The sequence below is a fragment of the Alligator sinensis genome, unplaced genomic scaffold (genome assembly GCF_000455745.1).
Source record: "Alligator sinensis unplaced genomic scaffold, ASM45574v1 scaffold643_1, whole genome shotgun sequence".
Classification (NCBI taxonomy): domain Eukaryota; kingdom Metazoa; phylum Chordata; order Crocodylia; family Alligatoridae; genus Alligator; species Alligator sinensis.
In genome coordinates, this window is record NW_005842783.1 from 276,378 (window position 1) to 292,487 (window position 16,110).

A 16,110-nucleotide genomic window follows, 5' to 3' on the forward strand; every position below is an offset into this window, starting at 1 on the left:
TTGAAAATGGGAGCCACATTGGCCTTCTTCCAGTCTTCTGGCACCTTGCCAGAGCACCACGAGTGCTCATAAAGCCATGTCAGGGGCCCCACAATGACCTCTGCCAATTCCCTCGGCACCCTGGGGTGGAAAGCATCTGGACCTGCTGATTTGAACACATCCAGCCCCTCCAGAAGTTCCCTAACTCAGTCGTCCCTGACCCTAGGCCTGGCAGAGTCATTCCTGAGTCCGTCCTGTATCCCAGTGGGGGAGATACAGGAGATACAAGATATCCCAGTGGGGGAGATACAGGTCTCATCTGCACTGGAATCAGACAGCTTTCCTCTCCATGTTACCTCAGTCTAAGAGACCATGAAAAGCACAGGAGAGCGGGGCTCTCTGCTTTCAGTTCAGGGGCTGGGATACAACACAGGCCATAGCATCCCAGAACTGCAAGTGCAGGGAAATTTCTGCAAAACCTTTGTGGAATGTAGATCTAACATTTAAAAGATTTAATTATTTTTTTTAAAAATAGTTCAAGGAAGACACCTGACATAGAAGATTTCAGTACGAATAATCAAAGTTGGCAAAGCTATAAGCAATTAAAAATGGGGTTTTAGAATGAGAACTACCAATCTTGATAACAGCCCCACCCACCTAAGCTATTACTCAGAATACAACTATAAGAAATATGAACAAGGTTCATAAACTGGTAATCCATTCCCTAAGAAATTATTAATGTGGTGTGTATAATACTGCATAACCCTGCCCTCTCAATTGTAGCTAATAAAGCAACTTAATTTTACCAGCAGAAGAACCCACCTCCATTTGTTCATGTATCCAGTCCAGAAATGAGGTAGTTCGGCTGTAGACTCCTGGTTTATTAACTTCTGCACAGCCCACCCCAAAGCTAGTGGTACCCACTAACTTCCAGGTGCTCCTGACTTCACATGCTAAGGGCCCTCCGCTATCTCCCTGAAAAACCAAAAAAAATTAAAACAAATGTTAGTTTCTCAAAAAAGATAAAGAAAAGAAATAATAGAGAGCAAGAGAGAGAAGGAAAAGTAAAGGAGCTATTTCTTTGGGAGTGGGGCAAATCCCAGAGGTCTAAGGGGAGTTTTATGATTCTACTTTCTCCTGAAGCCTATTTAAAGCAGATCCAAAAGCATTATGTGAAATTATTTCGCTCTCTGCTTTGGAAGTGTTATCTCTCATTTCCCATTTGTATGTACAAGCAGACATACAACACAACAGAGGTCATGAGAAATGTTCTATCAGGGTTTTTGTTTTTTAATCTAACAGAAAGTACATTTTCCACAAAATCTAAATCTTACCAAAATGAAATAATTTGTTTTGGGTCAATAGGACATGAATTAAAATGTGTTGGATTGGATTGTTAAACCAACCCAGCCTTTTTTATTTGGAGTCAGTTGAACACTAACTTGTATTTAACTGTTGTGATGCATTACCCCATGGGGGCTGTTGTGTCCTGTTTTCTCTCCAGTCTTGAAAGGCTTGAATCGGTCAGTGCTTGCTCATACCTAAATTCAATGGGAATCCAGAAATTAGGTGTTCTTCTGCTTAAGTCCCTGATGGGGCTCAAGCTAACAAGCAGTCTCAGAGCATGCTTCACACATACCAACAGAATAGGAATTCCTATTCAATGCAGACGTGGCTGTCAATTTTCTTTTTAAATGGTGGTGTCTGTGCTTCTCTTGCTTTCTATAATAGGTTGGTGGTTATAGTATTTGCCCAGACAGCAGGAAGCCAGGTTCAAATTTCATCTCAGCCTGCACAGTTTCAGGGGCACATCTTCCTAGGTGTTGGTAGAACTCCCTGGTAGTTTTATATTGACCATGCTATGTGATGGAGGGAGGGTATGGGGCGGGGGGGAGCATTTTAATTAGAGCGGCTCTCAGGGCCTCTCTAATTAAAGCGCCCACAGCATCATGTGTATTTAGCATCCCCCACTTCAAAATGAGCTTTTATTAAATGATGAGCTCATTCAATGAGCTTTCGTTAAAGCGCCCCACTGCCATTTTGAAGCATGGGGACACTGAATACACATGGCACAGAGGCTGCTGGAGTGTGCTAATTAGCATGCTCCAAAAAAGTCACAGCAGACTCATTTGAGTCTGCTCCAACACATGCTAATTAGTACATGCTGGAGCAGAGGTCTGTCACGTGTATAGGCGCCCCCTATTACCAAGGGTCTACCCTAACCATGACACTATGCAATTAGTCTAGGTGGGGTCACTGCTGATTGTCCCCTGCATAAATGAATTCAAGATCCATTAGGACACAGAGAGAGTATAAGAAGAGGTTTGACCTGTAACCTAGTGCTTAGAGCATTCAGGATTCTTTATACAATCTATCCAGTGACTGTACACGTACATAGCAACAGTCCATAGAGCAGGCAGTTGGAAACCAGAACTCCCCTCTCCCAGCTGAGTGCTCTAACCATCAGATTATAGTGGGGGGGGAGGCAAAATCTGGCCCATGGGCCAGATCAGGTCCCTAGCACGCTCCATTTCCGAGGAGCCCATGCTCACGGTGCTGCTGCTGGTTTCCATGGAGATCCCTGACAGGGGCATGCAGGCAGTGGATCACAGCTCTGCTCTAGCTCTGGACCACACTGTCACTGCTGCAAGATCCCAGTCCCAGCCCCGGAGCAGCTCCCCACCGAGCCGCACATCCTGCCAGCACTGCTGGGGCCAGTCTTCCTGGAAACCCTGGTTCCCTGCTGTCACAGCCCTGCCACTGCTGGGGTCTCCATGGAAACTGATCATAGTTATGGGCTGCTAGGAAATGGAATCTGGCTACCGGCCAGATCTACCTTTTTGCCCACCCCTGGGTTATAGCCAGGCTCCCTCTTGGGCTTTCTTTGAGTGCAGACAGAAGTACAGCTCCCAGCTGTAACTCATATTGTTTTCTGCAAAGTGTTCTGAGTTGCATCGTTACCCCAGACCAAACAGAAGTTCACTGTTGGTCCCGGGGGGAGAGGAATCTAGCTGGGACTGGGAGTCTGCAGCCAGGTTCCCACAGCAACAGCCATGACTCTTTGCCAGTGCTCACCGTTTTCAGAATGGGAGGGGGGAAAGGCAATGAAGGAAGCTCATTCTTGGGGCTCCCTAGCTGGTGCTGAAGAGGGGGTGCCCCCTCCTTGGCTACAATACATCCACCCACCCTTCAGGGGGGACTGAAAACTCCCCAGACTGAACTCCCTCTGTTCCCTTTCTCCACTCCCATTCTGAAAACAGTGACAGTGTGGGAGCTCCGCAGGCACAAGTTACAGAAGATGCTACATTTTGAAATGTCTTTATTTGATACCTCATGCAATGAGGGGTCAGATATGCACCTGACTGGCCATTTTTTAAGCCGTCTGTAGCCATGCACTTGTTTTCGGTCATGGCTATAGGCTGCTTTCTGTGACCAGATTGGGAGAAAATTGTCACTTCTATCTGCACCCATAGTAGTCCACTGAAACTTAAATTCTTTCCCGTAGTGGCACTGCTTCAACAGAACACATGGAGGGTGCTCTACTCAGGATAGCCTCTAGCCTGGTAGTTCAGCACTACCCTGTAAGGTAGAAGATATGAGTTTGAATTTCTTGAAATAGAGGAGGAAATTGAACCAAGGCCCACTTCCATCTAGGTGAGTGCACTAGCTATTCGGCTATTATAGACAAAAGAGCCATAGGCACCAAACCCACTTTCATGAGATGTGGTCAGCTTTGGAGAAAGGACACACGTGCCTGCCTTCAAGAGAAGTTTCAGGGCTGTGGATCCTGACTGGATAAAGGCACCACCCTGCAGTCCTGTGGGACTGGGATTTAAAATTCACTACTGTCTTCAGTGCTTGTCATTAGCTAGCCCTAGGCAGATGCACATTGATCATGTTGGCTAAGTAGAGACAGTCAAAAAGCCCAAGGCTTAATTTATTCGGTCTTTACAAGTTAGTCTAAACTGCAACGATTGAGCCAATAAGCAAATGAAAGGACATTCACTTTTGATTCAGGAAATGCAGCCACAAGCCTGCAGTGGCTCAGGCCAGAAGCCAGTGGGCACTAGAGCACAGCTCTAGCACATAGCCAGCACCGGCTGTGAGTTTGCTTCCTCTTTGTGTGGCCCCTGAGGTCGCTAGGATTTGCAGTCCATAGTCACAGCAGCAGGATGCTGTAGAGTTACTCATCACTTCCTCTTCCTGCTTCCAGGTGCCTTTGGGATTTGTAGTCCACAGTTGCAGCCAGCACTAAATAAGCCAGCAGGACAGCTCTGTACTCTGGGAAAGTTGAATTTAATCCTTCTCCCTGGCCCCAGCCCCCCGCTGAGGTTTGCCTGGGGCAGCAAGTGAGCCAGCACTCACTGCTCCCTCATGGGGAAGCAGGGTCCCCATGTCCTCCCCATGTGTCACTTGTGTCCCAGGTTACATACAAATATTCATGATTTACTCTAGGCTGAAGAGAGTACCATAGAAATGACTGTCAGTAAATAAGAACATTAAAGAAAAATGCAAAAGAGATCTATATATTTTTAGATCCTCAGTAGTTTAAAGACCAGACTGTGCCACCTAGCCTTCAGCCCTTCTCTCTGGAACAGACAGTGTAGCCCAGCCCAATCCAGCCCAAGGCTGCAAAGCATGCTGGGAAGCTGGGAGACTCTGATTTAACTTGAACCAGGAAGGGGTCTGGGACTGAAGTTTCATAAACTGGTTTGACCTAAATCACTTAAGTTAGATACTACATTCCACCAGGTTTATCTTAGACCAGTTTCAGCCACTTTGAACTTCAGTCCTGTTACAAGTTTAAATGAGTTTCTGATCACTTAAATCGACTTATGTGTAATGCCTGTCCCTACCCCTAGAGTCAATGGCTAGGGACAGAGGTTACGCATTAACTGGTTTAAATGATCAAAAACTGGTTGAAACCTGTAACAAAACAGACATTCAGTGCACCTAAACCAATTTGAAAATGGCTGAAAATGTTTTGAGATAAACCTGGTTGAATGTAGTATCAGACTTAACTGATTTGAGTCAAACCAGTTATGTAATGTTTGTCCCAGACCCCTTCCTGGTTTAACTTAAACCAGAGTCCCCCAGCATCCCAGCATGCTCTCTGAGCTGGGCCCTCTGCTCCACAGAAGAGCTGGCCCTGCCCCTCTGCTCCCTGGCTGGAGCTCTGCTAGAGACTTGCAGGCACAGCAGGGTCTGTTTGGCTTCCCCCTGCCCAATCCCTCCCCACCCAACCACCACCACCACCGCTTGCTGCTTAAGCAGCGATCCCTCCCTCCTCTCTCCCACAGTATGAACTGTAGCCAGCATGTGATATGCTAGCTAATGCTGAGAGGTGTCTGTGTAAGGCAGACAGGACAAAGGCAGATAGGACAGTGTCCACTTAGGGCTTTTTGGAGCATATCAACAAGAAGCTGCTAATGTCCCTCTCATTCCTTCTTTGGAAAATGTTGTTTTAAGAAAAGCTTGTTTTAAGAAAAGCCACGCCACCCTCAGCTCAACCCTGTGGAAGGAAAGGGAGAGCTGCTCTAGCACCCCACTGGCTTCTAGCCTGAGCCACTACTGGCATGTGCCAACATTTCTGGAATGAAAATGGAATGCCTATCCACCTCTAAATCAGTTCAAGCTTTGCAGGTTAGACTAACCTGCAAAGATTGAATCAATTCAGGTTCAGGCTTTTTGAATGTCTGTCCCTAGCCTAACAGACTGGCTGCTTTGTATCAGCTCTCAAAGGTTCCTAATTCTTCTTATTTTATACAGAACCAGAATATCTCATGTAGACTCCTGGATTCCCCCCTGGGGACCAGGCCTAAATGGGGGTAATACCTAAATAGTAGGCATTATAGCACCTAACTTACAGACACTCAAACCTTTTATTGGCTCTCACTTTTTACACACACATAAAAATAAGTAAACTTTTCCTCTCCCTACCCCAGTGACATACCGTGAGTCTCCAGTGCCCAGGGACCAATACTTGCATTTTTGCCACCCCTCCCCCCCCACCAATCCTTCTGAGTGGTGAGTGGCTGGACATAAGCCAGTGGCAGGGGGGTGGGATAGCGAACGGCCAGACGTGAAGCTGGCCGGGGGGGGAGGATGGCAAGCAGCTGAACATGAAGAAGCCAGTGGTTGCAGAGGCAGCAGGGGGTGGGAAGGGGAGCAGTTGGATGTGAAGCCAATGGTGACAGCAGCAATGTGGAGTGGTGGCAACCGCCCACCCCCTCTTGCTATGACTATGATTTCGAGTGTTCATGGCCACAGGGAGCCCCTTGGCTGCAGGGCCCCTGTGGCCACAGGTTCCTCAGGATAGAGATAAAAACTCTGAAGGGCACGATAAGAACACTGAAGGGCCCAGCTGGCACCCCCCCGTCAGTTCGCTACTGCCCTGCCCTTCACTTTTGAGCTTCTTGGGGAAAGGCTGTGCTACCACATATGTGGGTGAATTAGCTGGTCTCACCTCTGGGTCTCTCTCCAACACCTGCATCTGAAGCAATAGACCTTAGTCATGGCTAGATGTGACTGATAGGAGCACCAGTACACTCCAGTCAACTGGCACTGACAAACCTCTTGGGTACTGGGATGGTGGGTTTTGCTTGTGTGCTCAGTATCAAACAAGTGGCCAGATTTGGTGTCAGAGAGGAATTTTTCCACAGGTCAGATTGACAGGGACTGTTGTTGCTTCTCCTTCTTTTGTAACGTGGGATGGTTTCACTTGGTGGGATCATCTGAGCATATTTTGCCAAACAAATTTCCTGCCATTGCAGTGGCTCAGGCATCAAAGTTACTCTAGTCTCTCCTGCTCTTTTCCTGTGACACACTGTCATTGTTTGTTGTCTTTTTCTTAGCCATCAGGTGCTTTGTGGCTCTGGTATGTGATAGGGGTCAGAGCAGATGTTCCTCTGACCTATCCATTTCACTATAAATCATTTTCTTAAGTCCTACCATCCCCATGTTTATATGTTTTTATTATTTCTCACATAAGTCAGTCAATCAGAAACTAAATGCTCTGGTAGTTCTGTATTGACCATGCGACGTGCACCATGCAGCTCTCGTGAATTGTTCATATTGTGGACTCTTCACCTTGGCTTCTGCATGAATGGATGGTATCATGCTTAAGCACATAAGGAAAGCCTAGAAATATCATAAGTAATTTTTTCTTTAAAGAAATGTAAATTTACTTTCTGAAGCAGCAGATGAAGTGATCACATTAGAAGTAGGGAGGGAATTGTAAACAAGGAACGCAAGCCCAGTGAATCTGGTACAGTAAACAGATGCCAATATTTGCTGAGAAAAAGGCAGGGAGTGTCTCCTGATAACTTACTACTCAGATTTTTTCCACCTAATTTTAATCAGTACATTTATAGTTAAGAAAAACATTTCATACCTGACAAGTGTCAACACCTCCTCTTAAAAAACCAGCACACAGCATTGAAGGAGTTATGATTCCTCCATAGACATCCCTATGATTGCAAATCTTATTGGAAATCAAAGGCACACTAGCATAATTCATTGTCTCTGAAGTATCGCCTGTTAAAAAGAAAATGAGAAAAATCTCCTTTTCTGTGTCTGCACTCTTACATTTCTTTAATTTCCCTGAAAACCATTTCCTATAATAATGAACAAAGGATTAAGTATAGAAGCATTAGAAAGACAAAGATGAAAGGAATACAGTAAACCTCACAGTGCTAATATACAAGTATGGCATCTAGGTGTCCTGTCACCTGCCAAGACAACCCCAAAATCAGCTACAGTGGGCATGTCTACACGAGATGCTTTAAGGCACATTAGCCTAAATTTAAGGCACATTAGGGAGCGTGTCTACATGTGCACACCCTCAATGCACTTTAAAAAATGGCAATTTAGGGCTAATCATGCCTAAATTTGATACCTATAAATGCAAATACTGGTATCAAATTTAGGTGCAAATAATGAAAGTGCATTCACACACTTGTAGATGCTGTGTGTGTGGTCTGACTTAGGATAGTCCCAAGTCAGTCCAACACACAGCATTACCGTGCTTTAACACCCGCATGTGTAAACACCTGCCTAAACCCACTTAATGCATATTAAGATAATGTGCATTAAATTTAGGCATGCTTAAATGCATGTGTACTATGAAGCCCAGTATGAAGTTGTGAAAGTTGTGCTTTATGTGTTTTTTCTACAAACTAAGACAACTAATGGCAAAATTCATTAAGTTCTTGTCTTGTAGGTCTCAGCCTTTTTAGACTCAAGGCACCCCTCAATAGGCTTGAGGCACTCCCAAGAAAATGCTAGATCATAGCTTTCACTCGGTGTTTGACTACATAAAAATATTACAGCAGTTTACCTGTTGCAAAGAACAAAGAAAGAGCACAGCATGTCAGAAAATTTGAAATATCTGGCTTTATCTTGTGGATTATGCTTGCATACCTAATAATGTTAGTATTCCATGGCACCCCACAACACCTGTGAAAGGATCTGAAGGCACCACAGGGTGTACAGCACCCCAATTGAGAATCACTGTTCTAGTCCATAACAATTCTTGCTAATATTAATGGCAATATCTGCTGTGAATTAAGCTCCCTGTGTAGTTAGCAAGTCATTTTGCAAGCTGCTCTTTATTTTCTTTTAAGATATTCATTGCTCCTAAGTGTTTGCCAAAGGGTTTGGATAGATAATTTTCACTAACAGGGCCTGTTTGCAAACTCTTTACTTTTGCCTATTTGCTGTTCCCTGCTCATGTCGTGTGGAGGTTACCCCTCTCTTCCTCTCAATTTCCGAAGGTACCCAAAATTTGTTCTTCTCTCTGAATGAATTATTGAAACATTTCAAACAAGAGAAGAATGCAGGGTAGGGGGAAATTGCATATAATGTCTATCTTGCGTGAGTGGTCAAATACTTTCACTTTCATGGAGTGATACTCCAAATATCTGTGACTAATAGGACCTAATGAATCAGAATAAAGTGAACTGCTTTTATTTGTGATATTATTCATAGATCAATTTTCTTATCCAGACAGCTATGATATAAATGAATAATTTCAGTACAGCTGTGCTCCTTGTTCTTGGCAAACAAATTAAGAAAATATTGTAGGTGGAACTGTATGCTAGAAGTAAATTTACTTCTATGCATGGAGCCTGCCCAGGGACTACCCACCACATACTGTGTGGGGTTTTTTTTGAGGGCTTATGTGGTGCATACGTCCTATTTGGATCCACTGCACAAAGATATACGTCATCTGAGGTCACTACTATACTCAATAGACCAATACTTAGAAATAGCTCTATGTCGTTCAGATTTTTCTGAAGATTGAATGCTGGCTAATACTACCACTAGATATAGCGTTTATTCATCATGATGAATTTTAGTGTATAAAATTAAGAATGGACATTTCAAATACTTACCTCCTTCTTCAGTAGCTCCCCATCCTGATATCCAGCACATTTTCCCTGCTGGAAAATGTTCACCAAAATTGGGCAGACAAATTGGCTCTATCAGACCTATTTGAAGAGACATAATTTCTCTTTAAAACCAGCAGAGGAAGAAAGTAACATTCATTTTACTGGAGTTAGTCTGGATTTTCAACCTGTAACTGAGAAAAGAATCTGACCTTTCGGCTAATCCAGAAATGTTTATGTGTATATATTCAACATAAGGAGTGCATCTACACATGCACCCATGCACAGCAAGTACTAAATGACTGCAAAGTACCCTCAGCACTAAATGACTGTGCAGTACTGCACAGTCCCAGTAGTGCACGGGTCATTTTCAACCCTATTGTGCAGTAGCAATGAGCTGTTGAGAAGTAGCGGTAGCATCATAGTTAGTTCCCACCACTGCTATGTCACTGTAGTATCTCATGTACATGTTCCCAAGAAGATGCAAATTAAGAACAGTTGTTTCTTTACTAATTCAGTGTTTCATAGGGAAAACTGTAAAACAGCTATAAAACAAGATTTCCAAGAAGAAAATGAAATTATCAGGCAATTCTTTATATCGCTCTCCTTTTGCATCCAAGGTCCAAAATCCAAAGCAACATCAAAACATAGCATTGTAGTGTGCTAAAGCATTGAATACAGTGGCATGGGGCTACATTTGTATGTGTATAACATTGCTCTCTACTGATTGATGGTGAGAATTTTGCAAATGGTTTTAGTGCTTTTCTCTCATAGAATCATAGAAAATGAGAGCTGGAAGGGGCCTCCGGAGGTCATCTAGTCCAACTCCCTGCTCAAAGCAGGCCCATCCCCAACTAGATCATCCCAGGCAAAGCTTTGTCTAGCCAGGTCTTAAAAACCTCCAAGGATGGAGAGTCCACAACCTCCCTGGTTAACCTGTTCCAATGCTTCACCCCCCTCCCAGTGAGAATTTTTTTCCTAATATCTAACCTAAACTTCCCTTGCTGCAACTTGAGACCATTGTTCCTTGTCCTGTCATCTGCCACCACTAACAGTCTAGCTTCATCCTCTTTGGAATCCCCTTCAGGTAGTTAAAGGCTGCTAAAGATCCCCCCACCATCTTTTCTTCTGCAGACTAAATAAGACCAGTTCCCTCAGGAAGGAGTAGGTTGTAGTCAGATGAGAGGGTAAGATACTTTATTTGTCTGTTAGTCTGTCTTCAAACTTACAGTCAGCTTTTCTTGTGTAAGTCTTTTCTCATATATAATACATCCTTTTGTTGTTTGTCTTCCCTACTTCATTGCCTGGGGTAAAGAGTGATTTGGGTCTAAGTGGTATTCCAGGCTAGCCCATTCTATGGAAAGAGGGACCTAAAATTCTTTTACATTCCAAGGAGAAGCCGCCTGGAGTTGACAAAGTTTCTCCTGCTGCAGCTGTGAGATCCAGTATAAGGGCATTTGAACCAAGGCCTTCAGGGTTAAAGGGTTATTGCCAGAGCAAACCTTGATTGATTCCTTGGGACAGACAACAGGACTGTGGGGACAAACTTGGGGCTCCAGAGGTACCCCACAGATGGGCTTGTGACAATGCCTTCTTTAACAGCAATCCGTAAGTACTTCCTGATTAATGTTTTCCCATGGGTGACTGGTGCCTCCTGAGTCTTGGGCACCCACAGAAGCAAGTGGCGGTGGCAGGAACAGAGCTGATGATCACCCACAGATGCCGCTGGTGGCGGCAGCAGCCGGGGGGGGGGGGGGACGAGCGCCGCCGGGGGGGGGGGGGTTCCGTGCCCCCCCCATACTCTACTACCAGTCACCTATGTGTTTTTCTATTTCAGTCCTCCAGATATGACAATTGCAGCCAGCATCGTGATCTGAGAATTAGGGTGACTTGTTTTTTAACTTAAATGCATCACCCTCTTTTAACTGATGTGACTTTTCTTTGAAACATTAGTACTTTTGAAGGGTGCCAGATTCACTGCCCTAGATGCTGCACACGTTCCTGTATGCACAGATGTGAGTACAGTAGGGCAGTGACAGCATAAACATCTCTACCCTTCAGTCTCTCTTAAAATTTGGAAGGAAGAGAGAAGTTTATTTCTATCAGAGATGGAGAAAGTGACTTGGGAAAGAAATAAATACATTGATGTAAGCAGCCACCCCCTTCTCTGTAACTTCCAGAAGCCAATGTAGTTTTGATATTAAAGTGATAAAGTCATCATAGAATCACAAAAAAAATAGGGCTTGAAGGGACTTCATGAGATCATCTAGTTGAGACCTCTGGACCTCAGCCAGATTCTCAACCTTTCTAGATTCAAGGAACACCTGGTCAGACTCCAGGTATCCCTAGAAAAATTCCAGCTCTTAATTTTCACCTTTTTTTTTTTTTTACTATGGAAAAATACTAGAGCAAGTCTTCTGTTTGCAAAATCTCAGAAAGACCACAACAGGTCTGAATGTTAGATATACTATAGATTCCTACTTGAAATCTTTTGAGTTTATCTTACAAATCCTGCTTACACACCAAATGGTGCTAATATTGCATGGCACCCCACAGCACCCTTGAAAGGATCTGAAGGCCCCTCGTGGAAAAATTGGGCAACTACAGCCTCGACTACTCCACAGTCTGATGCTGGGGAACTAGCTATGAGGTTGGACCCAGAGAGTGGTAGTTGATGGAACTGAATCAACATGGCACTCGGTGACTAGTGGTGTCCCCCAAGGATCCGTTCTTGGACCTGTACTCTTTAATGTCTTCATAAATGATCTGGACACTGGTGTCACAAGCAGACTGGCCAAGTTTGCTGATGACACCAAACTTTGGGGAAGAGTGTCCACACTTGAGGATAGGCTGGTGATCCAGGCTAACCTTGATAGGTTTACAAGGTGGGCGGATGAAAATCTGATGGCATTCAATATAGAGAATTCAAGGTGCTCCACCTCGGGAATAAAAACCTGCATCACACTCATAGGCTTGGCAATGCTACATTTGCTAGCACCATAACTGAAAGATACTTGGGGGTCATGATTGACCACAAGATGAATATGAGCCACTAATGCAATACTGCAACTGGCAAAGTGAACAAAACTCTGGCTTGTATCTACTGATGCATCTTGAGCAACACCCAGGATGTCATCCTCGTGCTGTATTTGACCTTGGTGTACTGCATCCAATTCTGGGCTCCACAATTTAGGAAGGACATGGAGAAGCTTGAAAGAGTCCAGAGGAGAGAGACACACATGATCAGAGGGCAAGAGAACAGGTCTTATGAAGAGAGGCTGCGAGCTATGGTAGGACTCTCTTCAGCCTGGAGAAGTGTAGGCTCAGGGGGGATTTGGTGGCAGCCTATAAGTACATCAGGGGTGTGCATCAGGATCTGGGGGAACACCAGTTCACCAGAGCACCAAAGGGGGATGACAAGGTCCAGTGATCACAAACTCCTGCAAGACTGTTTTAAGCTGGACATAAGGAAAAACTTTACTGATTGAGCCCCCCAAGGCCTGGAACAAATTTGCCCCCAGAGGTGGTGCAAGCACCTACTCTGGACACTTTCAAGAAACACTTGGACATTTATCTTGCCGGGATCCTTTGACCCTAGTTGACTTCCTGCCCCTTGGGCAGGGGGCTGGACCTGATCATCTCACGGGGTCCCTTCCATGCCTAATGTCTATTAAGTCTATGAAAATGAACTGGCAAATTTGTATTTACAAGAATCCAAGACAACTGAATTTAAGACAACCCACAACAATTAGATTCTATACATGGACAATATATTAATTTGTCTCAATGTTTTAAGTATAGAATCTTAACTGTGGGAGGGTGATCTTAAATTGGTTCCTTCCTCCTCCCCCCACCCCCACTGCAATGGGAAAAGCAGCAGTAGATGGTAGATTGGGGGGGGGGGTGTAGATGGAGAATGGAGTCAAGTGGCTTGATCCCTGACCCTTGCTGCCCCCCCTCCAACTTGCCCCTCTGCCACTATTCCCTTGCTCCACCCCCCCCACTTGATACCGGTACACCCCAGTGCCTGTATCTCCTTCCACTTGCCCCCTATGCCTGCACCACCCTTTGCCTGTGCCCCCTGGTACCTGCACCCCACCATTTCCCTGTCCCGACCCACTGCTGACCCCTGAAACCCACCTATGTTCCCAGAGCTAGAGCAGCTACTGCCACTGGTGCATGACTGGGTAGAGGCTGGAGCAACCATGAGCTCTGTGCCCCAGGCTGAAGCAGGGCCAGAGCCAAAGGGTAAGCAGCAGTAGAACAGGAGGATGCAGGGAAGGGCCAAGGCTGTGAGGAGTAGAGGTGGTAGAGGAGCAGCAGCTGAGGCTGCATCTTTGACTCCAAGCCATGGTTGGGGCTGGAGCTGGAGCATGCCCTCACCACTTCCTGGCACTCAAGTCCAAGACTGAGGGCTTTTTTCACCATGTTAGATGGGGAAGAAAACCTCATCCTGGATTTGAGTAGATCTGGTATTTTTAAAGACCAGTGTGTGTGTTTAGTATAACTGCATTGTTCATTTCTTTGTGACAGGGTGTTAAATACAGGCTGTTTCCTCATATTGAGTATTTTGGGATTCATCTGTCTATGCTATGGGCCTCATCCAAAACCACTGAAATCAGCTGGACTCTCTCCATTAACCTCAATAGGTATGATTTATACCTTATTCACTGATAAAAGTATGAGAAGACCGTTCTGTCTAGCAACCACCTTAAAGGATAGGCACCTGCTCTTTAGTATTGAGATCCAAAAGTTTAATTCAGGCTTCCTGCCCTGAGGCTCCTTAGAGATGTACACCAGCACTGCTGTGTCCTGATGTAGATATTGATTCAGGTTTCAATTTCCCTAGAGCTTATTGTGGGATTCAGATGCAGATTGAAATCATTCTCCCCACACAGTCAATAGGAGTTTGGATTAAAGCAGGGTGCCCTGGGACAGAACCATCTCTTCCTCAACTAAATTTTTGATCAGCAACGCTAGAATCCCCCCTAGATTTCACCATAAAAAAAATAAAAGCAAAGATAAAATTGATAAGAAAAAAAGATTACCATTGAGAACAAGTGGTGCTGCCAGCTTTATCAGTGCTATGTCATTTCCCATCGTCTTGGGTTTATAATTTCTATGATATATAATTTTTTCCACTGAATGTGGATTAACTGGAGCATCTTGCTGAGTCACAAAACCCACTTGCACACTCCATGAACTAGGCAAGTACAAACTGAAACAAAGAGGCAGGAAGCAGAGGAAGAATTTCCGTAATTAAGAAACTTTAAAATTATTTACTGAGTTTTCATGCAAACTGAATAGCCATAGGCACTGGAATAGTTAAAACCCACAGTCTGTCTATTAATAATTGGCCATGTTTTGAATTTTACTCAGTACATGGCCATATCTTATACAGTACACATGGAATTTTATGCTACCACTCAAAGCTGTCATGACTCCCCACGTTTGTTGGTGCAAGTCAAGGTTTTGACCTTTTCCTCTGAAGACCTATGAACTTTGCATCCTGCCCACTCAAAAACCTACTCCATTACTGCACAACACCAAAACAGTTGAGACCAGGTTGGATGCTCAAGACAAGTCCCTGGATTTATTTATGGGAATAAGGCATTTTCAAGGAGGTAATTTCACTCTAGAACTCTTTTGCTGCCACTAACATATGAGTTTAAGACTTCAGTTTGGTCTTCAGTGCATAAAGTAATTCCAGTTCTTCAAGGGTTTAGCTTGTGCCAATCATGGATAGATTAAGACACTTGACTGGGAGCCATGAAATGTGTACTAAGTTTCTGACTACACTATAAAATCTCAGCAAGACTTTGGACTAGGTACAGGTCCTCAAGACTGTGATTTCCTAAGGACAGTGCTGGCTTGTAAACAAGTCATGACTAGGAGACTGGGTTTTTTTCCACATAAAGAGGAGGATTATTTTGTGTAGTATTATTTTTAATAGATGGTACATTATGCAGTAACCCCTACCAGTGCAATGGATTGACTACCATTAAATGATTTTGTACAAGTTAAGACAGTCATGTAATATAATTTGGAGACTTTGAGTATAAGAATACTTGAGTACAAATTCCTCCTAAACCACTAATTCATGCGGAATAAGGTCAGATTTCCTAACTTGCATACTTAGTCTGGTACCAAAATGCCTATTTTTTTAAGGCCTAGTATTTGCTTCAGATTCGGCCGATTCGGGGGACAGTGATTCAATTTGGTGATTCGAATCACTGTTCCGAATCAATTTGGCTGATGCTGAATCTCCAAATCTCCGAATCAGCCAAGCCCATCTCCCACAGTGAGGCAATGGCTGCCCCCACCCCAGCTCCCAACACTTGGAAAAAAAAACCTCCGACTCACCGGATGCTGCTGAGTGGGAGAGCAATCCCTGCTGCCCCCCACTGCATGGCGGGGCTCTGCACAAGCCTCCCCACCCCGCCCCCCCCCCCCCCCGGCCTGCCCCCCCTGCCACAGCTCTGGCCCTTTAAGAAAAAAAAACAAAACAAAAAACAGAGAAAACCCCTGGATTTACTGTTCCTGCTGGTGGGAGGTGATCCCCACTGCCCCATACCACATGGGGGGCTCTGCACGAGCCACCCAAGCACCAAGGCTGCTGCAAGAGCGATGAGTCCTGGGGCTTTTCTTGGTCTTTTTTTCTTAAAGGGCCAGAGCCATGGTGGACGGGGCAGCCATGGGGGGGTGGAGGATTGGGGGGCATTGGGGGGCTCATGCAGAGCCC

The 16,110-nt window shown here is 44.8% G+C and overlaps 1 protein-coding gene across 1 annotated transcript in view; it reads right to left on the minus strand.

Moving 5' to 3' along the window:
- Positions 1 to 762: 762 nt before the first annotated feature.
- TMPRSS3 (transmembrane serine protease 3) overlaps positions 763 to 16,110 on the minus strand; it is a 34,997-nt gene continuing 19,649 nt past the window's right edge. The window contains exons 9-12 of the mRNA XM_014525318.1: positions 14,417 to 14,586; positions 9,375 to 9,470; positions 7,373 to 7,515; positions 763 to 954 (exon numbers count right to left, since the gene is read on the minus strand). Of these exons, the coding sequence (XP_014380804.1) occupies positions 763 to 954; positions 7,373 to 7,515; positions 9,375 to 9,470; positions 14,417 to 14,586 (601 nt within the window). The remainder of the gene's footprint in view (positions 955 to 7,372; positions 7,516 to 9,374; positions 9,471 to 14,416; positions 14,587 to 16,110) is intronic.